General features: G+C 43.7%; 2 protein-coding genes across 9 annotated transcripts in view; both read right to left on the bottom strand.

Moving 5' to 3' along the window:
• The window catches only part of setd5 (SET domain containing 5), a 73,431-nt gene extending 59,038 nt beyond the window's left edge, over positions 1 to 14,393 (bottom strand). For 2 of the 7 annotated variants that reach the window (XM_030375215.1, XM_030375216.1), the window contains exon 1: positions 13,912 to 14,378. The gene's annotated coding sequence lies outside the window, so the exon portion shown is untranslated. Of the gene's footprint in view, positions 1 to 13,911 lie in introns of all 7 variants that reach the window. The other 5 variants (XM_030375211.1, XM_030375212.1, XM_030375210.1 and 2 more) reach the window with 5 other exon arrangements.
• A 1,850-nt stretch (positions 14,394 to 16,243) lies between these two features.
• On the bottom strand, positions 16,244 to 20,317 carry si:dkey-19e4.5 (UBA_like_SF and PTH2 domain-containing protein). 2 transcript variants are annotated; one of them, XM_030375218.1, is made up of 7 exons: positions 20,080 to 20,317; positions 19,378 to 19,491; positions 18,860 to 18,931; positions 18,667 to 18,741; positions 18,311 to 18,408; positions 17,897 to 18,011; positions 16,244 to 17,598 (listed from the first exon to the last, which is right to left on the bottom strand). In XM_030375218.1, exons 2-7 carry the CDS (start codon positions 19,483 to 19,485, stop codon positions 17,512 to 17,514), a joined length of 555 nt encoding a protein of 184 aa, XP_030231078.1. In that variant the 5' UTR covers positions 19,486 to 19,491; positions 20,080 to 20,317; the 3' UTR covers positions 16,244 to 17,511. The 2 variants fall into 2 exon arrangements, with proteins under 2 accessions (XP_030231078.1, XP_030231079.1); XM_030375219.1 differs by having other exon boundaries at positions 19,831 to 20,291.
• Between the last annotated feature and the right edge of the window lie 43 nt (positions 20,318 to 20,360).

The following is a 20,360-nucleotide window of genomic DNA, read 5'->3' as shown; positions in this document are numbered from 1 at the left end:
ACGACACAAACTAAGTTGCTTCAATAAATGCCATTTATTAAATTAGCCTAGGCAAAAAAAACATAACAGCCATTCTCTGCAAAATGGGTAAACGGGGAACTTTCGGCGCAACTTCATGGCATGGAAGTGCTCCGCTGCTCGCGAAAAGTTGAAGTCCCAAGGCTCGATATGCGCATCAGCCTCGTCACCTTTTCCTCAGCTAGGCGGTTTCTGATAGATGTTTTAATCCTGTTTTGGAGAGAAAAGGCTTGTTCCGCAGGAACACTGGACACGGGGATTGTACTGGCGATTTTGGCCAGCTTTGCCCAGTCGGGAAAGATTTGTGCGTTCACACCAAACGCGACGGGGCGACAAGATCCCATACAAAGTGAACGTAGAGACGCGTATCGGGCGAATTCTTCGCGAGAGAAAACCAGCGAAAGTTAGATTTGTCGCGCCACACTTTCGCCGTGCACAGGCGAGCGCGTTCACGAGGATTTGTGCCACGACAAATTCGCTCGAGTTGAAATACTTTGACGCGAATTTCGCGTGATGACAGCCAGTCAGCGTTCAACAGCGAGGCCACTGAGTGACATGTGTATGCATGTGCGGGTGCACTGCGCGCGTTCATGAATGCACGTTCGTGTTTGTCTCCCTGGTGAGCTCGGCCAGGAACTGCTACTGGTTTTCATATGCTACTGATTAATTCATACATAAATGCAAACTTCTTTCTTTTTTTTCTCGGACATGTGGGCCGTTTACATTTTATTATACCGGCCATATCGCATATCGGTGTTCGCGTTCTGCGCATGCTCGAGATCTTGCGGCCAGGGAACGTGAGCGGGAAGTAGGAGACGGTATTCGTGTTGTTGTCGCCATAGACAAATAAAAATTCTTATTTCTTTATAAATATTTAATTATTTCTTTATATGTTTATGGTTGTCGCCGTCAGAAAACGAGAAACAGCGTTTTATTTAAAAAGATGACCCAAAAGATGGAGAAAGATGGACGAAGCCGGTGTCGTCAACATGCATTCAGTACACACTACGCTTCGATTTCACCGGAGGCTGAATTAAAAGTACATGTTTTCCTAAACGTTGATCATCAACAAGGTTGTAAAGAAGTAACTTCTGGCATATCTGTCAAAACAATTTTTTTTCTTCTGACGTGTATACAATCTTTATTCATTCATTGCGCCGCGATCGAACTGATGGGGAAATTCTATGATATTATGAATCTTAAGACTGTCGGGTTCTCAGACTCTGGTAGTTCCACAACAAAGGCTCATCTTGGGGGTTATCTCGGCCATGGTGGAGAAGGAATTGGGGGAAAGGAACTTCAGCTTGGACTCCCTGAAGTCCAGATTGAAACGCTACATGGAGGAGAAAGGGAATGTTGACGTATGCGGGACAGCTGTCAGTTAACTTCAGGTCTATCTCATTACTCCGACGTTCCATTGGTCCGACCTCTCGGTCGTCTGCGGACTCCTCCGGCTGGACTCCTCCCACTGCTCCGCCGCCGGAGAAGTCTGCATACAACCGAGAGGTCGGAACCAGCGTTCACGTTAGCCGGGTATAGCCGGACATTGGCCGATTGGACGCACGCATGGCCGCACGCATGGCCGGTATAATAAAATGTAAACGGCCCACATGTCCGGGAAAAAAAAGAAAGTAGTTCGCATTCATGTATGAATTAATCAATAGCATATGAAAACCAGTAGCAGTTCCTGGCCGAGCTCACCAGGGAGGCAAACACGAACGTGCATTCATTAGGGGTGTAACGATACATCGATGTAGATCGATACATCGATTGATTGGCGAACGATCCAGCTGCATCGATGCAACGCCCAAACATCGATGCATATCGCTGTATTACACGCTTTTATTATTATATATCTCCTTTCGCGCGTGTTTGTGAAACTATTTCTGCGCAAAGCGCCAAGCCGCTCGTATCCATTCACCGGTTAAGTGAGGCAACAGCGAGCACATGTGTGAGCGTGAGGATGTCTAGTTTCGTTTTGTGTTGCCAGATTGGGCATACGTCCCGTTTTTCCAGCCTAACGTGATTAAAAGTAGCCAAATCGGGCTGAAAAATGTGCCCAATCTGGCAACACGGACGGCTTATCTTAACAGCCAAGATGATTCCGAGGGATGTTTTGTTTTTAGAAGAAAACTATCCACACAGATCGGTTGGGAATGGTCTACGTTCAAAATGAAAGATCATTACAGGCTCTTTAATTTAAGCCATAAAAAACCTTTGGCACTTAAATGCAATTATGTGGCACTTTATTATTTGCATTAAAAATGGATTGTTTTTGTTTTAAATATCCGGAAGAGCAAAGAAATAAAATGATGAAATTATAATTAAGTTGATGTGAGTTGATGTGATTGTAAGAGGCTGTGTTAAATGGGCATATGATATCGTCTCATATCGATCGCATGCCCCTGAATCAAAATCGTATCGCGGCAGACTTTTGATATCGGCAAATATCGTATCGTTGTCCAATGAATCGATATAATATCGTATCGTGATGAAACCAGAGATTTACACCCCTAGCATTCATGAACGCGCGCGGTGCACCCGCACATGCATACACATGTCACTCAGTGGCCACGCTGTTGAACGCTGATTGGCTGTCATCACGCGAAATTCGCGTCAAAGTTGAAATATTTCAATTTGAGCGAATTTGTCGCGGCACAAATCCTTGTGAAGGCGCTTGACTGTGCACGGCGAAAGTGTGGCACGACAAATCAAAACTTGTCGCCGGTTTTCTCTTGCGAAAAATTTGCCCGATACGCGTCTCTACTAGGGTTGCCGCGGTGTGGAGATTTTCACACCGAGTAATACGCTTGTGTCAACACCGGTATTACCGGTATAAACGGTATTCGGTTCGGTTCTCGCAAATTTCACACGATACTTTGTCGTGTCAGCCTATTCGTGTTCACTCCCTGAAGTCCAGATTGAACAGCAAAACGGAGGAGAAAGGGATTGTTGCGGATGAGGATTCCCGGAGCTCGATAATATCACTCACCTTGGTGGTTATCTCAACCATGGTTGAGAATGAATTGGTGTTCACAAGATAGCCCCTCCTACTCAGGTATTCTTCAAAACACTTGAGCGACACTTGTACTCACAACGAGCACAGACAATTCTGCGATTAGGTCCGTGCTGTGGAATTGATGGCACTGTTGCACATTGGCTGTTTCGCACACACACTGAATATTGCCTCACAAGCAGCTCCCCCCGTATTTATTTACACTTGGTGCCTGGTTAACAATTAAAGTTAGAATAATATAAATAATACACTGAAAATATGTTTACATGGTTCACATATAGGATTTTTTAAGCTATTCAAGGTTCTCTCTCTATTCCAGGGTGCTGCTCATATCTGTTTGTTGTTGATGAGGGTGTCCGAGAGCGGGTTCGGCAATGCATGTTGATGTGTGGGGCTGCGTCTGAGCAGCGCTTCATTTCCGTGTCCCAGTGGAGATTAAGCTCAGTCTAACTCCACTTTGTGTGGAGCCATTCATGTATAACCCTGCTTGTTGAAATGCTCATACATAACGACGGTACTAACAAACCATCATAAAGTTACTATTGCTCGTGAGTCGTAACTCGCCCTCCCCTCCTTCTCAAAGATTTTTTTTTTTATTATTTATGAAACGGATTGATGTTTACTTTATTTTCCTATATTTTTCACCTCTTCTATTTCTTGGACCGTGCCTGCCTTGCGCTGAGTTGTTGACGGGGGGGGGGGGGCAACCGGGCAGCTGCACCGGTTGCACCGTCGATATTTTACGCCATTGTTTAATAATATTTTGACCATTAAATAAATGCCTTAAATAAATGCCGAATCTGTATCTCATAAAGAATAACGTCACACAATGCCAAGGGATCGGTTCTGTCCCGAAAAACCCTCTGTCTCCGGAGAGACGCCTGTACGATAAGTGCGCCGAGGTCTATGGGAACACCCACAAATGGTGACGCAATTATCGGAGGAGGGGCTAGGAAACTGCGCACGCCGATATAAGTAGCCGATCTCCGGGTAGACTCGCTGAAAAGCTCCTCCCGACCAGGTTTGGTTGCGAGCGTAAGTCACCATGGTGATACAGCGACGCTTAAAGAGATCGACTTTCATGGTACAGCTAACCCAGGCTTTCAGCTCAACATACCTCGCTAACCCTCAAATCGAGCTTCGTAGTACAGGCCCCTGGATTGGGTTTCGGGGGTTTGTTTACCGGCGTTGCTATTGTTACCGGTCTTGCGTGTTCCAACGGTTTATTAGGTATCTAATAAATCGCTGTCTAATCAATACTTCATTCACTGCCTCTTCCGTGGTCATTACAATATTATGAATAGACTGCTCTGTAAAAAAAATAAATAATAATAATTATACCAGATACATTTTCAGTCGCACCGGTGCGCCCAAATAAAATATTTGGTCGCACTACCCCGAATTCTAGGCGCATGTGCGCCCAAATTTTTGATAAAAATAAAAAATAAAGTACATTGTTCTTAAATTCTTGCTATAAAGGTCTGGTGGAATGTTAGAAAAAGTTCAGTATTAAATACATATTTTGTATCAAATTTGCAATTGATTTTTTATATTGAAGAGCAAGCCAAAATAGTTTATAAAGGAAATTTAATTGTTTGATTTATGCAATGGCAGTGATGTTGATAGGTTTTCAATGTAGTGAGTAGGGATCGACCGATATATCGGTTGGCCGATATTATCGGCCGATATTCGCGTTTTTTACGTGTATCGGTATCGGCCGATACGCGGCCGATTTTCGCCGATTTTTTTTACTTGTTCTACCTCACCTGTTTTTACTATTTGTTAAAAATAGTTTTTTATATTGTTCAATAAATGTTCCTTTTTTTTAATTGAGACTTGTAACATTTGTTATCAGTGTAATTTTTATGATTGAGGGAGCAAAAAAAGAAAAAAAAAAAAAAAAGAAAAAAAAAAGTAGTATCGGCTCTAAATATCGGTATCGGCGTATCGGCGTATCGGCTAAGGCTGATGAAAAAATATCGGTATCGTATCGGCCCTAAAAAATCCGTATCGGTCGATCCCTAGTAGTGAGTCCCCGGGACCCACAGGTGGCGAGTAGGGTGGGTCCCTGAGAAATTCAATGGGTCCCGACTCCCCAGTTTAAAAAATGTGTTTCTTTTTTATTAGGGGTCCAAGCCAACAGGTCAGGTTGGATCCCTATTGTTTTTGTAGTGTTTGTTATTATTCCCCCGTAGAAGTGGGACCACAGCCCAAACCGTAAATGGTGCACACACGCCAATTGCATGACTAGATCCAGGTACGTGAGATGACGGCAGACGACCAAATCCAGACACGCCGGTCACTAGGTGGCGCTATACCAAGGAATACGCGTTTGGGGCTATAACTCCCACACCGAACCTCCCACATTCAAAACCTTGTACACACATATTCACTGGAGTCTGCTGCATCTTTTGGCATAGGCCACGCCCATTTGCGTCTAGAATTTTTTTTCGCAGCAAAATCGCGAAAACCGCAAAACTGTTTTTTCCCTACTCCTCCCACATTTCTTGACCAATCGACACCAAACTTTGCACACGACATCTTCAGACGCACACGCAAAGAATGCATGAAACACTTTTTTGATGCGGCCTTTGACGACGAAACGGTAGCGTTTTGACTATTGGTTTATTAGCTAAATTAGACGTGGAATATCAAAAATCCAAAGAAATCCAAAATTATACATCGGATCGAGTCCAAATTTTACACACATGTTGGTGTTAACCTTAATGTCGTTCGATAAAAAATTCGGAAAAATTCGCCATTAGGGGGCGCAATAAACGAGGAAATTGTATATCTTCTACAAAATTTCGCTGCGAAAACGCTACACTGACTTCTCGCTACGCCTACCACAGTCAAATCCTTTGTATCCACAGGTTCAGGGTAGCGTTTTGAACACATGCTTCGCGTTGTGCCGGCGAAACGCACATTTCTTGTCGCGTTGTGCCGGCGAAATGCACACTTCTTGGACCCCTGCATAACTGCTTGCAGTTCTAGTTATTATTCTATTTCTTAAATTAAATTAATAGTGTTAAACTCCTTGATGGTGGTATGATATGGTTAGAGCTGGAGTACTCAACCGTTCATGTTTAACACTAGAAACGCCGGGCCATTTTTACTTACTCCTAGCGCCGCAAGAGGGGTCAAATGACCCCTAAGTCATTTTAATGAGGCTGTGCATTTGCACATAATGATCACTAGGTGGCGCCAATGAGCTATTACCGCGCGAGCGCCACATATTTGTGTGTGTGTGTGTGTGTGTGTGTGTGTGTGTGTGTGTGTGTGTGTGTGTGTGTGTGTGTGTGTGTGTGTCACAAGCCTAGTCCTCACGATTTTGTCATAAATGTACATATATTCAATCAGAAGGATTGCAAAAAAATCCTGTTTGATTTGCTCATTCGACACGAATGAGCACAGCATCGAGCAGTGGAAACGTGGGTTTATTTACTATGAAGTTCGTATTTTTAATTGTTGAAATTAAATCAGCGGTGACGAGCTAGTTGTTTTGGTAGCGGCTAAATTAGCATGTCGCGATACTTTGTACAGGGGATCACGTCTGCGCCGAGTAGATGCGCAGAGGGTTGAAACAGCGCTTGTCCGATCTGCTCACAAGAAGGTTTCTTTGGCCAGTTACTGTGATTAAACACGAGTTGTTTAATGTTCACAATGTATCGTTTTTCATGGGGAAAATGAGATGCGTCCCTGGGACGCATGGATAGTGAGTTTAGTGCGTCCTTTCAGATTTTAATGCGTCAGGGACGCAGGACGCGTACCTAGCAACATCACTGCAATGGTGAAAAATTAAAGCATAATAAATGAAAAACAGCAAAAGCCACATTCTGTATTAGGTTTTGGCCAACTGTTTCAGTATATTCGGTTTCGGTTTCGGCCGAGAATTTTCATTTCGGTGCATCCCTAGATGAGTCCCATAGGTTTTGTCCCTATCCACAGCCCTACACTATAATGTGGTTGCATGGCCCACTCAAACAAACAGTTCCACAGTGGACATTGCAGAAGCCTAGTGTGGGCTTATTTAATGGATGTCGGTGTAGTTACAATACACTAGAATGTGGTTGCATGACCCACTCCAATAGTAACATAGCAGAAATTGTCTTACTGGCATGGGCTGCCTGCTCAAATTAATCACATGACTTACAGCTGTCTGGTCTATCCAGCCTGACTACTGCATCTCTCTCCCTCTAGTCCAACCCACCTGAAAACAGAATTCCACCGTCTGCAGCAGATGTTTCTCTAGCGAGGCCGACAAGGAAATACACAGCTCGAATCCAAACCAGACCAGACTGAGTTGCAGGCCATTTTAAATTACATAGAAGAAGCAGAAAGGAGACCTGAACACAGTTTGATGCAGCAGGTCTAGCCGGAAGTGGTTTGCATGGATGCAGAGCAGCGCTCTCCGTGTCCAGCAGCAGACACGGCGAGCGCCCTTCTGACGACTGGGAGAGCCGCAGCCTTGCATTAACACAACAATGTCCAGCTGCTTGAATGGACCAGGACCAGGCCCGGGATGAAAGCCACACAATTGGGGACAAAGGGCTGGGTTCCGGGAGGGTTGGGGGCAAGGGGGGGGAAAGAGAGCCAGAGAGAGAAAGAGAGGTCGACAGAAGGGCCAGCAGGACACAAAAATCAATCATTTGTTCCACAGCAAACAAACCAGCCAGTGTGTGTGTGAGGCGACCAGTAACCTAGAAGTGGATGAGCATGTGGGTGGGGACGAAACCTGACCAGCCCTATCTGGCTTGCTGTGTCTCTGGACAACACTGAAATAAGCAATAGGCACAACATTTGCTTCAATAACAATTCAAGACAATACAGCCACTGTTAGGCTTCAAACCGGTTTTCTCTATCCAGCCAAACGCTGATGATAAATTAGTACTGTAATGTTGCTTTTGGGAATAAAATGGCATCAATTTCCCTTTTAAATTTTGCTGATCCTTTTGCAATCTAATGACTCATTACCCTTTTGGAAGTGTAATGGAAAATGACAATCAGACAATCAATAGACACTAAGAAAATTATGCAATTAATGCAGTGGCTCAGTTCTTACCAAGAAATGTCTTAAGCCGCTACTATAGTTGACTGAATATGACCAGGAATTATAGGGATCCTCATACAAAACATAGAACTGCATACATAATCGTAACCATCTTAATTCCTCCCTCTCTCTCTCGCTCGTTGTGTTGCATCACAGAGCAAAGCCATAGAAATGTGCAAGCAACCATCTTTGTCTCAGTGTCTATTTATACATCTATGGCTTTCCCCAGACTGTTCCCGCCAGGGGATGTCTAGCAATGAGAATTAGCCTCTAATCTTAAAGCTAAACTTAACCATGTCCTCTGCCTTAATACGTACCATTAGCTATGTTCATATCCTAGAAAAGAAAGCATGACTGCCCGTACGGGAAATGTGGGTAAGAGAAAAACAACACTTGAATTACTTGTGTGTACATTTGTAAAACATTTTCTGATCTAGGGTTGGAGATTATTACAGCTAAATAGGTAGAAGCTAGTTTTTTCAAGATAAGCAATATATTATTTGAGAAATGCCAGGCTTACATGTAAGCTCACACTTTGGCCCAACAGACCTCTGCCTCTCACCCCGTGATCCGTCGCTGCATGACAAAACACCTTTACATAACACTTCCATTTCCTCCTTTTGCCTGACGAGTACAAGCGTAAGACAGAAGCTGTGTTCGAAATCGTTCCGTATCACGGATATAGTGCACTATAGGGTGCTCGCCATTTTGTAGTTGTGTTCAAATTCTCAGTGATTAATTTCATGCACTATATAGTGCACTTAAAACACCCAAAATTTGAGTGTACATTCGATGCTCCCTACATGTTACTCCCGTATACCACAATGCCATGCGGTCGTGTTTTTCCAGAGGAGAAAAAGAAGCTGAATAACCGCAAAAATGAATACATTTAATGATGGAGTCTCCGGCTTTCGTTTAGAAATGTCAACAATTTATTCGGGATATAACATTAAGCATTCAAAATGAATAGAAAAAAAACCGTGATCAAGGAAATGCAACATTCAACATCAATACAACCTTCAGCTTTCCTCGTGAGTGCCCGGTTTGTTTACATGATGTGGGCGCATCTGTTTACGTCACACAAATTGCTGGCGCGATTACTGACGGAAATTACGTTTAGAAATGTTCAGCGTAGTGTCCGAATTCTGGTTTGTTCTTTTCCTATATAGTGCACTATATCATGAATACTACATAGGGAATAGTGATTGAGTGAACAGGGAACGATTTCGAAACACAGCTAGAGACATAAGGCCCAGCCCTGCCTCCAAATTCAAGCTAGAGATGTATGCCGTTTTCTAGTGCTAGTGTTTGATCAGTCACACCCAATCCTTTAAACTGCACACACACGGTGACCATTTTGAATTTTTATATCATTAACTTACTGCAGCAGGGTCCTAAGTTTACTTCTTGAATTCGCTCCTGTATGTGAAAAAGTCTACAGGCCAAGAAATTGTTTTGATATGTTAGCCATATAGATTTACTAGCTAAAAGGTAATTAAAGAATGCATCATTTGAGGTGTAAGAAATATTACCTACAAATATTTAATACATTTTAGACATTAGAATCTCTCATTTTCATTTCAAGAGACCTCACCATGACCTATAATACAATGCAAATAAGTTCAGGATGGGGATTTTCTGAATACTGCCTTTTTTTTTAATATCTAATAAATAATGTACACTGCCTTTGTCACAATATGGCTAAAAGTTATCTTGGACAACATTTTAGTTTCATGTTAAAAAAAAACAACCCAAAAACTTAACATGGAGATGTGAAAGGGATAGGTGTTGAGCAGGACAAAATGGCTGAGTGGTTCTTTTCACCACTATTCCTCATTTGCTCCCCTTCCTTTTCTCTCCCTCAACTACTCACTCTTTTCCTCCAACTGACAACACCCTTTGAGCAAACACGCTGAGTATTATGCCAATAGCATTTCTGACTTGGTTCTACCTGACCCTTGGTGCATTCTGGCAATGTGCTTGTTTATGTATGAGGTGAACGGAGAGCGAGAGGCTAAACCTAAAATGGCTTCCATATGTTTAGAACAAGGTAAAGAAAGAGCCATTTTATTTGGATAATTCTTTTTCTAAGCAGAAGGTAGAGCGTAGCTCCCACTACACCATGAGACCAAGGAGAGAACATGGAAGTATGAGAAAAAGACTAAGGCAGAGAGGAGCTTATTACGTAGCCCGCCTGTCCCTCTCTGCCCCAGCCTTTTTTTTTTCCCAGCCTCCTCCTTCTACACTATTCTCCCAAGAAGCCTTGCTGTTCGGCACATAAAGAATAAGCCCGCAGAGCACCCTGCAACACGGCTCCCTGAACGCTGAGGCAGTGCCGAGGAACGGACGCGCCCCATTGGACCCGCTCCAGCATGACCAGGCCAATAGGAATCGGGCAGAGGGACGGGCGTCACACACTAGCTTGTTTTTTAACCTCATTGTGCAAGAAGACAAGCACGACACAAATGCAGGAGGTAGAAGCTGGGATCAAGATGTTTTTTTCAAATATGCAAATAGAAATACAAAATTCTAGAACCCTCCCCTCCACCACAGACACACTCCTGGTCATTACCAATACTCAAAGACACTATGAGCAACCTTTCAGACAAATCTAAAGGGCTTAAATATATCATGAACGAGGTCAACCAATAACAATATTAAGGGAAGTTAAATAATACCCAATGAATCAAAAATATGATTCATTATTATTATTATTTTGTCATTTGTCATTTTGTCCTTAGCCTCACAATTGTGGATTTGCGACGTTGTCTTTAAGACTTGCATAATCACAGCACACACGCACACCAAAACCGTCCCAATTAACATGTCAATAGGTACACCTGCTTTTTCTGGGTAATGATACAGCATGGCATCAGCATGCAAATGGGAAAGAGCGAAACAGGGCAGCTTTCTCCTCTTCCCATTGCTAACAGCAATCCCTCTCAAAAACGGTCTCACTCCACCCTCAAAACTGTCTGTGGCCAGCTAAGATCCTGTCTTCCTCCTCTGGAAACGGGCCAGCATCCTGCTTCATTTCCTCTCCAGGAGGTGCTCACGCACATACACACATTTAAGGCCTGTGTTGCAACAGTGAGTAATTGGTATCAGGTCTCTAATGATTTGGCTAAACAAAATGAACCAAAACTGGATCAATGCAATGGGTATTTCCTAACTAGTGATCGTATGTGGGTGAGAGATCAAGAGAGTCAGAGGGACTAAGAATCTTTCCTTAGCAACAGAACCAGGCCAGACAAACATGGCCCGTCTGCAAATTCCTTTGATTTTTTGAGAGGCCCGGATATAAGGGACAGGAGGAACCCCTAGCCATTTAGACTTAAGATCAACCCCTGGATGTTCACTAACCCTTTAACCTAGGTAAAAAAACAGGTTTGTTTGGCTGCTGCTTTTGATATTCCCTCACCCCTTAACCTAGGTAAAAAAAACAGGTTTGTTTGGCTGCTGTTTTCTGCCTTTATTTTCTGAGTGGAGGAAGTAACAACAAAAGCAAACCCCAACTAGCCTCACACTGCATTGACGATATTTTCCCAGGGTATAGCAAGTTGGGCTGAGTAAGAAAGCTCAGCATTGTGTGCCCTGCCCATGTCCCAAATTCTCCTAGCATTTCTTAGAGAGGACTGTGTACTTGTCTTTGTCTCGGGTAAAGAGCCCAGCGTTTGTTCTAGATAACAAGAGGGGTCAGGCAGGGGGGTTGGGGAACTGGGGGGGGGTTGGGGAACTGGGGGGGGGGGGGGGGTTCTGTTGGTCAAGTTGGCAGGCTGCAGTGAACAGAGGCTATTAAAAGATGTAAAACATATTCGAAGAATGTGGGTTCTAACCAATGAAAAACATACTGGCTTAATCGCATATGGCTACATGCAGAATCCACGGGATCCACCTTTCGTACCGACGGACCTCTTTCTCACAGCAGGTCGAAACTACAGAAACGCAGAAGAAACGAAAACGCGCTGATAATACTGTTGAGCATGTTTAGACGATTCATGTACACCCATAAGCGACAATGAACACGTATCAAACTTGTGTCTACAATAAACGTATTACATTTTCCAACTAAGAAAACGGTCGACGAAATGTGACCAGCTTCCTGAATGTGTGGGATTCGAGCTCGCTGGAAAATAACACTTGACACGTCAGACATAAGTCGGACAGAAAGCGTCCGTCGTGTGGAGGTCGTCGCACAGTCAGCCAGGCAGAGAACAACACGTCTCCCTCCTCGTCCCGGGCGGAGGACGCTGGGTCTGAGCTCAGCAATGCGAACACAGCGCAGGCGGCCATTAGTGCGGTTAAGGTGTGGGTGAATTCCACCACTAACATGCGGACGAGAGAAGATTCCAAAACACGAACACGTTTTAAAGATGAAGCAATGAATTTAAACGTCTTACACGAAACAGGAAATACCTCTTCTGCGTTTTGCTACATGCATAAATAACAAAATACAGTAAAGTGGTGTATTGCTGTGCTCCTAACGTGTTTGCATCGGGATATTCTCGAGAAACAATGTCAGTTATTCACACGTTCAAATAAAAGATGGAGGCTAAAAAAGGAAGAACCAAACACTGATGTTGAGCGCCAGAGGTGGGGGTTGGGAGGTGGAGAACAGCAAGTCACTACTCAGATCTGCTCTTATTGATCCCACACTAAAACACAGCGTTTCATTCGCTCTCCTCGCCAGGAGAAGTCCAGTGTGTCGCCACTGCCAGATGGATCTGGTTGTAAACAGTAGCCTCACTTACACGGTGCAAATATTCTATGTAGAACAATTGTATTTTCTATTTTGAATGCAAGTTATAAATAAACGCATCAGTCCACTAACCAAGTCGTACAATGACGTGTTGTGAAACCGCCTTCATCGTGTTACAATTACATGGAAACATCCAAAAAGTTAGACCCATGTCTGCTATCATGTTGTGTTGATTGAGCTGAATAGGGCTGGGCTGTTCTAACATAAGTCTGCTAGCATGTTGTATGGATTGAGCCGAATAAGCCTGCTCTTTACTACCCCACGTCTGCTAACATGTTGTGGGGCTGGGGGGGGGGGGGGGGGGGGGGTAAGGCTGCTCTTTACTAACCCAATAGTGAACAACATCCAGTCCAAACCCTCTGATCGTTACCTGGCCTTATGCTACTAGCTAATCACAGAAGTTCATGTCGACTCCATTTATTGTCAAAAGATAACCATCATATGATATGAGCCTCATATCATGCACTCATATTAAATAGTCCAAACGTATACGTTGGGCATGCTATAGTTGATCAACCCCCGCCCCCCCCCCCAAAAAAAAAAACAACCCAGCTGTAACGTTGAGTTACATGAACAGCACCGAGACAAACACTTAAAATAGAGGAGACAGAATGACGTTAGACAGGGTCATTCCTTGTGTGTATATCCAGAGAAATAATGTGGGAATATTACCTTCAATTGATTAACTTCTTCAATGAAACTCCAAAAAACAGTTGCATAATAGCGTTATAAGCTTAGGAGGAATAGGAGCCGACATGGAAACAATTAGGAGTATTGAGCTAGTTCATGGCTGGAGCAACAAGGACTAGGAAACATCACACGAGGAGCTGATCAGAAACCAATTGAAGATCAATTCAGAGAGCCACTGCAGCCTGGTGTCCTACAGGAACATTATTAACCAACATAGGAAGGACGAGCCCAGGGTACTGGCTAAAGAACGTACATGAAGTCACCTAGCTAGCTAGTGTTTAGCTGGTTTACTTTACAACAGGGATGGTATCTTGTATATATGTTAAAGGTGACATATAAGTGGTATAAACATATAGTAACACAGAGTAAAGCACTCACCTAAAGAGACATTCCCACCAGTGCAAACACGTTAATCGAATCAACAGCCAGAGGAGCCTTCGGGTATTCCAACATCAATGCTCCAGCCCAGCAGGCCCGTGGCTCGACCTCGGTGTCTCCTATATCCCTTGCCTTTAAAAGTAGCTCCCTCTCCAGGGGTAGGAAACAAACTTCTCAATGTCTTCCACGCATGGCCATAAAGTTAAATCCCCTGTCCCGGTCAGGTACAGTTAATCCATTGAGTGTCTGTTATAGGTCCCGGTTGCCTGATCCATTTATGTTAGTGTTTGGTATATATACAGTCGGTATTATTAAGGGTATATGCTGCTCTATGTGTTCTGGGCTCTGACTCTTTCTCGGGTCCTTACGTTTGCGTCGGCGCCCATCCCCCTCCTCACCGGCATCGACCGCGGGTCCAACCAAACTGACACACAACCAAGCCACGGGGTTTCCCGGTGACCAAGCAGGGGCTTCTTTGGTGGGTGGGCGTTGCGTGGATATCATACCCCTCGCATCCCATTGGTCAGAGGTGTGTTGGTAATAAGTCAAATAAAAAGTAAGGAACGTCATTGGTCCGCTAGACAACTGCATGTGTTGGTAGTCTAGTACGCAGAGAGGCGCGGGCGCCATATGAAGCGGAGCTTCGTGTCCTTCGCAGTACGTGTGATTGAGCCATTTGGAGGAGGAGAACAGTACAACTGTGGATGCGTTCGGAAGTAGTTGTACATGGATTTGTTTCACATTTTGGGAATGTCGTTATTAAATGCAATTACCCTGGAACTAATTTTATCTCAGTAGTGGAATAATGTTTTTGTTTGATTTGAGGTTGTATTATCCATATGGAAGATTCTGTAGTGGCAGACGTCAGCTACACGGGGTCTCTGGGGCCCGGTTCCAGGGACACGGGTCAGGCCCAGTAGAATGAAGGGAGTAGGAGGGGACGCTCCTGTATGGTCTGGTAAGGGATGGGGCAGGGGAAATGACCAGTAGGTTACATATTTTCACGAAGGTCCCTCCTCGTTTACTCAATCCTTCCCAAATCTTTGTATTCAAGGATATTAATGAACAAATTCGCGTTGGGAAGCAGAAGTGTCAACTATAACTTTATTAGGCTATGAAGAATAGCTGTAGTTTCGAGGTGTTCAAATGTTACTAGCTTTTTTATATTATTATTTTTGATCACGTTAACGTCATATATTGGCTTAAAGCGTGATTGGATTCTTGTCAGGTCACGGGACCTGGGAGCCGGATTGTGAATGGCTGAGGTGGTCAACGTCATTTGTTGCGGTGTTCGGACGAAGAAAATAGCCGCATTGTACATTTGCTAGATTACGTCTGATAAGGGTTCATATAAAAAAAAATCCGTATGGATTGTGATCACTTAAATATAATAAAATGAACAGGCTTGTAGGCCCTAAACGTAGGTTTACTAGAGCCCCCAGAGACAAGAGATGTCATGGGGTCTCTTCTACACACCTTCCCAGGTCTGGAGCAGCTTGAATTTAGATATAGCAGTGGTTTATGGTCAAGCAGGTTCTGGAAAGGTCGCATGATTCAAAGCGATCGATCATGGCCGTCTCTCCTAACCATTACAATGGGTGCGTGGTCGCAGCGTAGCTTCAGAAATAAAAGGCCTACATCGTCGTTTAAGGTCTACATAGTAATTTAAGGCCTACCTAGTCGTATAAGGTCTACCTATTCATATAAGGCCTACCTATTCATATAAGGCCTACCTATTCATATAAGGCCTACCTCGTACCTAGTCGTATAATGGTGGTTTCCTGGATCCTCGGACGCCAGTCTTCCGAGTTGCAACGTAATTTCCGGTCTCGGAGCATTTATAGCATTCCCGTTCGTCTTCGTGATTGTGTCATGAAATTGGCTAGTAGTTGTTTATTGTTTGCTACATTAGCCTCTTTAGCAAACCAGCCCGAAAACAAACACAACTTTACATTGTACTGCACATTAAAATGACCAACGTGGTACAAATACAAAGAAAATACATATCTTCACAGTCGCAGCAAATTTTGTTGAGTGTCATCGCTGCTCTGGGTCTACTCAGAATTCCGAGGGATGAAGACAAAAAGGGGCGTGCCTCCGAGAAATGTTGCAAGAAAGCTGGGAGATTTTCGAACTTCGGAAGGCTGGCGTCCCGAGAATTCAGGGACAAACCATAAGGCCTACTTCGTCTTATAATACCTAGTCATATAAGTCCTACCTCGTACCTAGTCATATAAGGTCTACCTCATCATTCCACACCGTTCCTTAATCTCCTGAAATCAACTAACCATAACCATTAACTGGTTAATGTTGGATTTGGAAAACAAATCACTCAGTTTAAATGTTTTAATTGCTGTATTTAATAGTCAGTCTTCTGCAAAAAAAACCTTAAATAATAGGTTGCTATTACACAGGGTAGTCAATGTTTTAGTGTGGAGCCTACATACGAGGGGGAACATTTAAGTTTTCAAAGCGTCTTATACCGCATGCATGAGTGCCATGTTTAATGTCAAATCGGTTTAACCCCGTCCAACACTAAATATCGTTTCCCTTTGTTGCCAGACAGAACAGACAAACGTTTTTCCATGCCATTATGGAGCGATACATGTTCTCTGTTAATCACTCAAGTGACAACACATTCTGCATCTTGTTTGCTCGAGTCTGAAGCAATGCGGACAAACAATTGTAAACCATTATCCACGATAATAAACCATCCAATGCAGGACGACCATTTTCTAGCTTTTTTTTTTTTTGTAGGCCTATATGTGGTCCTGCAAATATAGGAAAGTAAATCAACTATACCAGACAAAATTAAATGTGGGCCCAGCTACTGTACAGAACATCAAGGACAGCACATCACATATACAATATATGGCGGTAACAGATATGTAAACAGAAACACAGCATTTTAAACAACGTGACCATTTCTATGGGGCACAAATCTTTGGGCAAACCATTGCATACCATATACATTTTAAACATCAAAAATTACCCTCTTTGTGGGGTTAATATGTCATACCCTTATTCTAGCATTTATTTCATGAAGCTTGAATGAGCTTTCATCAGCTGCAACACTAGACAAGATGGTGTGGATTATATTAACACATAAGACTTTTTTTCTGTAACCCTTCGATAATCGACAATTGTGTGCCAGAGCATGCAAAGTTCCAAAGCAAACAATCTTACTTCCACATTATATCGTCACCCATCTTTAGGCTGCAGTGGTTGAACTCATCTGAGGCATTTCCTAGATCATATGCATTAGCATATAATGTTATCTAAAGATGGCTCTGGGGCCACCATGTGACAATGATACATTGTGACAGGAAAAGTAACAACTTCCTGTGGTGTTATCATTGCTTTTTTGTAGGGGGTCCAATTCATTTCTATGTGCCTTCTAAACGTTTACATATTGTGGCTCGAGCAAGCAGCTAACACAAAAATGGTTGCGTTTTGGGTGGTCTGGTGTTGGGAAATGTCTTGTTGACGCAGCGCCTTCGTCTGCGAAACATACCCTTCTTCTTGTGATTGCTGCCCTCTGTTGGTCGCAGATGTAGCACTGCATATAGCTATGCTGTTCCACAGAGGGTAGCCAATTCCTTAGAGCAGTTTCAAACTCCCAGTAACATTATTGACCATCTCATCCTCGCCCATTATGGCCAGGACAGTGCGTGATCCGGACTCCACCTGCCCAAAACATAAAAAGTTTAACGGCCTTGGAAATAATGTATTATGTAGTATGTATTTTCTTTATTTAGGACACATTTTTATGACTTCTGTCAAGTTAATTGTGTTAAGTGTAGGAGCCTGGACCAATGTCATTTTTCCAAATCTGACCAACAGATAACACAAATCCTGGAACCATTTATGACGCAAGTGGTTAAACTTTACTTTAACAGAAAACAGTAGGCCCCTCAGAGGCTAGATGCCAATATATTTTCCATGCGTTTTTGGACGCGGCCTAAAAGTTGCAGTGGTCACTCACCTGGGTAAGCCCTGCATCCTGCACCAGGTAAGTAGGCAGGCTGAGGCTCATGGCCAGGGCTTGCAGCTCCAACAAGTGAGCCATGTTGGTGCCTTGGACCACCACTTTCTTGGCCCTGGGATAAACAATGAGGACAAACTTAATCAATTGGACATTTCTGAAAAACAACAATGAGCCCAAAAAAATCCACATAGGGCTTGGAGATTTTTTCTATCTAATCGATTAATTGGCATTTTTATGATTTGGCTGGGCCAAATCGCCATGCCCTAAATCCATTTTAAAAGACTGAAGAGCAAACATTGACACATATCCAATAAAAAAAAAAATATATATATAATTAAATCAGTAAATAAATATCTATCTATATCTATAGCTATATCTTTCAGATTTCTAACAGTAACACATCATTCTTACCCACTATGGTCCCATTTCCATGCCATCTCTCTCCAGCTGTTCTTGCCTTGCAGAGCCTGATACAGACCAACGGCTGCATGGCCCACCTGGGCCGCTACCTGAGGAACACCACACAAAGAAACAACTGTAACCCCTACTCCCTGTTGTCATGATGCATACAGAGATATAGAAAAGTTCCATTTGAATTTGGTATCCGCAAGTATGGGGTCTACTCTGACCAACCCTGTAATAGATATACAAGCAACATCGAAACCAAAGGAAAATAAATAAAAGTGAGCCCTTCAGTGTTGGTTTGGCCATGAATCACAGAGCCTTCCACTACAGTAAGCTCCCGCACAGCATCCAGCAGGACTGACCTTTCCCACGCCCATGGCGAGGTCCATGTTCACTACGAACACCATCTTGAAGGCGAGGTCATCATCGCCCTCCTCCTGGGAGACCAAACAGACACAAGAGGGGAGGAGAAGGGCTCAGCAGCGGTCGGACCCGGCCCAGTGTTACCCGTGTCACATGGTGAACCTGCGGGGACTAAGGCTATGGTAAGGGCACCTCGTTCTCCAGCTTGTTGAAGTAGTACATGGCTGCCTCCTCGGCAGACACGTTTCTGGTGTGCAGGAGGGCCTAGGAAGAAGAAAACAGATTCAAGTTAAACCCATCTACAGCACAATGAGAACAACAGGTATGGGAAGAAGCCACTGGCCCGCTGGGATTACAATCGCCTGGCCTGGTAAATAAACACTTTGCTTCAGTTTTACATGCGTTTTTGCATGGCAAATCTTTGCAGATGTAAACACCAATACTTTGTAATAAAATGCTACTGTCGAAGGTTCCTGCCCATTTCTTAAGATTGTAAGGCATTCAGGATGCATCTTTCCCAAAAAAAACATTCAAATAAAGTAATTTACTCCATGCTATATCTCCAAAAGTGAATTGAAACATGTATTATTATTAATTTATAATTCCCGTTTTGGAACATTTTATGTAGATGGTCCAATTACACTATATTATGTCCATGGCCCGGCATTAGGGAGACTAGGATCTGAATCCCCATACCGGGGTGCCCTCACCTGCTTGGCGGCCTCCTCGGGGATGTCCAGCTCCCGGAGCTGCTGGAGGTAGACTGGATTGACCTCCTGAGCGCCGGCATCAGGGCCTGATGGCTCCAAGGGCTCCATGCTGGGCTGTGGCATACAAAAACAACACATCATTACTTAACGGTAATGACAGCTCAAACCAGAAACCAGCTAACACTGAATATAGTAATGCATTTATATCGAATGAAAGTTATTTTTATATAGGTATAAGGCTTACCTCTGCCTTAGAGCGGAACATTAAAATATGAACTGACCACTTATGCTTCCTTGAGTTAAATGTCATTATCCAACACGACACATTCAAGCACATCTACTGCATTAGTAACGGTCTGTCTCTACTCCCAAGGGTAGAAGTATAGTAGTATAATATAGGACGATACTAAAGATCCACTGGGGCTAAAAAAAAGTACATCTTTAGTAGTTCACCTTTAGCACCTGTTTCCGAGCTGATGGAGAGGTAGTGGGAGTAGCTGAGGCTAAGCTGGGTAGCGGAGGCTATGCTAGGAGGTAGCAGAGGCTATGCTAGGAGGTAGCGGAGGCTATGCTAGGAGGTAGCGGAGGCTAAGCTGGGTAGCGGAGGCTATGCTGGGTAGCGGAGGCTATGCTAGGTAGCGGAGGCTATGCTAGGTAGCTGAGGCTATGCTAGGTAGCTGTAGAAATGGAGGTAGGTTCTACCTGAGCTAGGCAGCTAACGTGCTAGCAGGAATCCTCCAACACCAAACACAGATCTTCTCAAAGTGCTCCTATGGCGACAGCACGTTCAGATCTCTAAACGAGTACAGTCCACTGGAGGATGACAGTGCTTACTCCATTTTGGCAATCAAATTGTGATTTCCCTACCGGATACCATCATTGTAGATGCCTAGTAGTTTCCGTTCCGTGCGTCAATGTAGCCCTGAACACATCTCATCGACACCCAAGTTCCCGACCCTAACCGAAGCCGACCAAAACGCACA

The sequence above is a fragment of the Gadus morhua genome, chromosome 13 (genome assembly GCF_902167405.1).
Source record: "Gadus morhua chromosome 13, gadMor3.0, whole genome shotgun sequence".
Taxonomy (NCBI): Eukaryota; Metazoa; Chordata; class Actinopteri; order Gadiformes; family Gadidae; genus Gadus; species Gadus morhua.
This window is presented reverse-complemented; position numbering and strand designations above follow the sequence as displayed.

Coding starts and splice junctions, on each gene's coding strand:
- si:dkey-19e4.5 (XM_030375218.1), bottom strand. CDS start 19,485: ATGGAGCCCTTGGAGCCATCAGGCCCTGATGCCGGCGCTCAGGAGGTC. Junction 18,409..18,666: donor TCGCCATGGGCGTGGGAAAG/GTCAGTCCTGCT, acceptor GGTGTTCCTCAG/GTAGCGGCCCAGGTGGGCCA. Junction 18,012..18,310: donor TGGAAATGGGACCATAGTGG/GTAAGAATGATG, acceptor TGTTTATCCCAG/GGCCAAGAAAGTGGTGGTCC.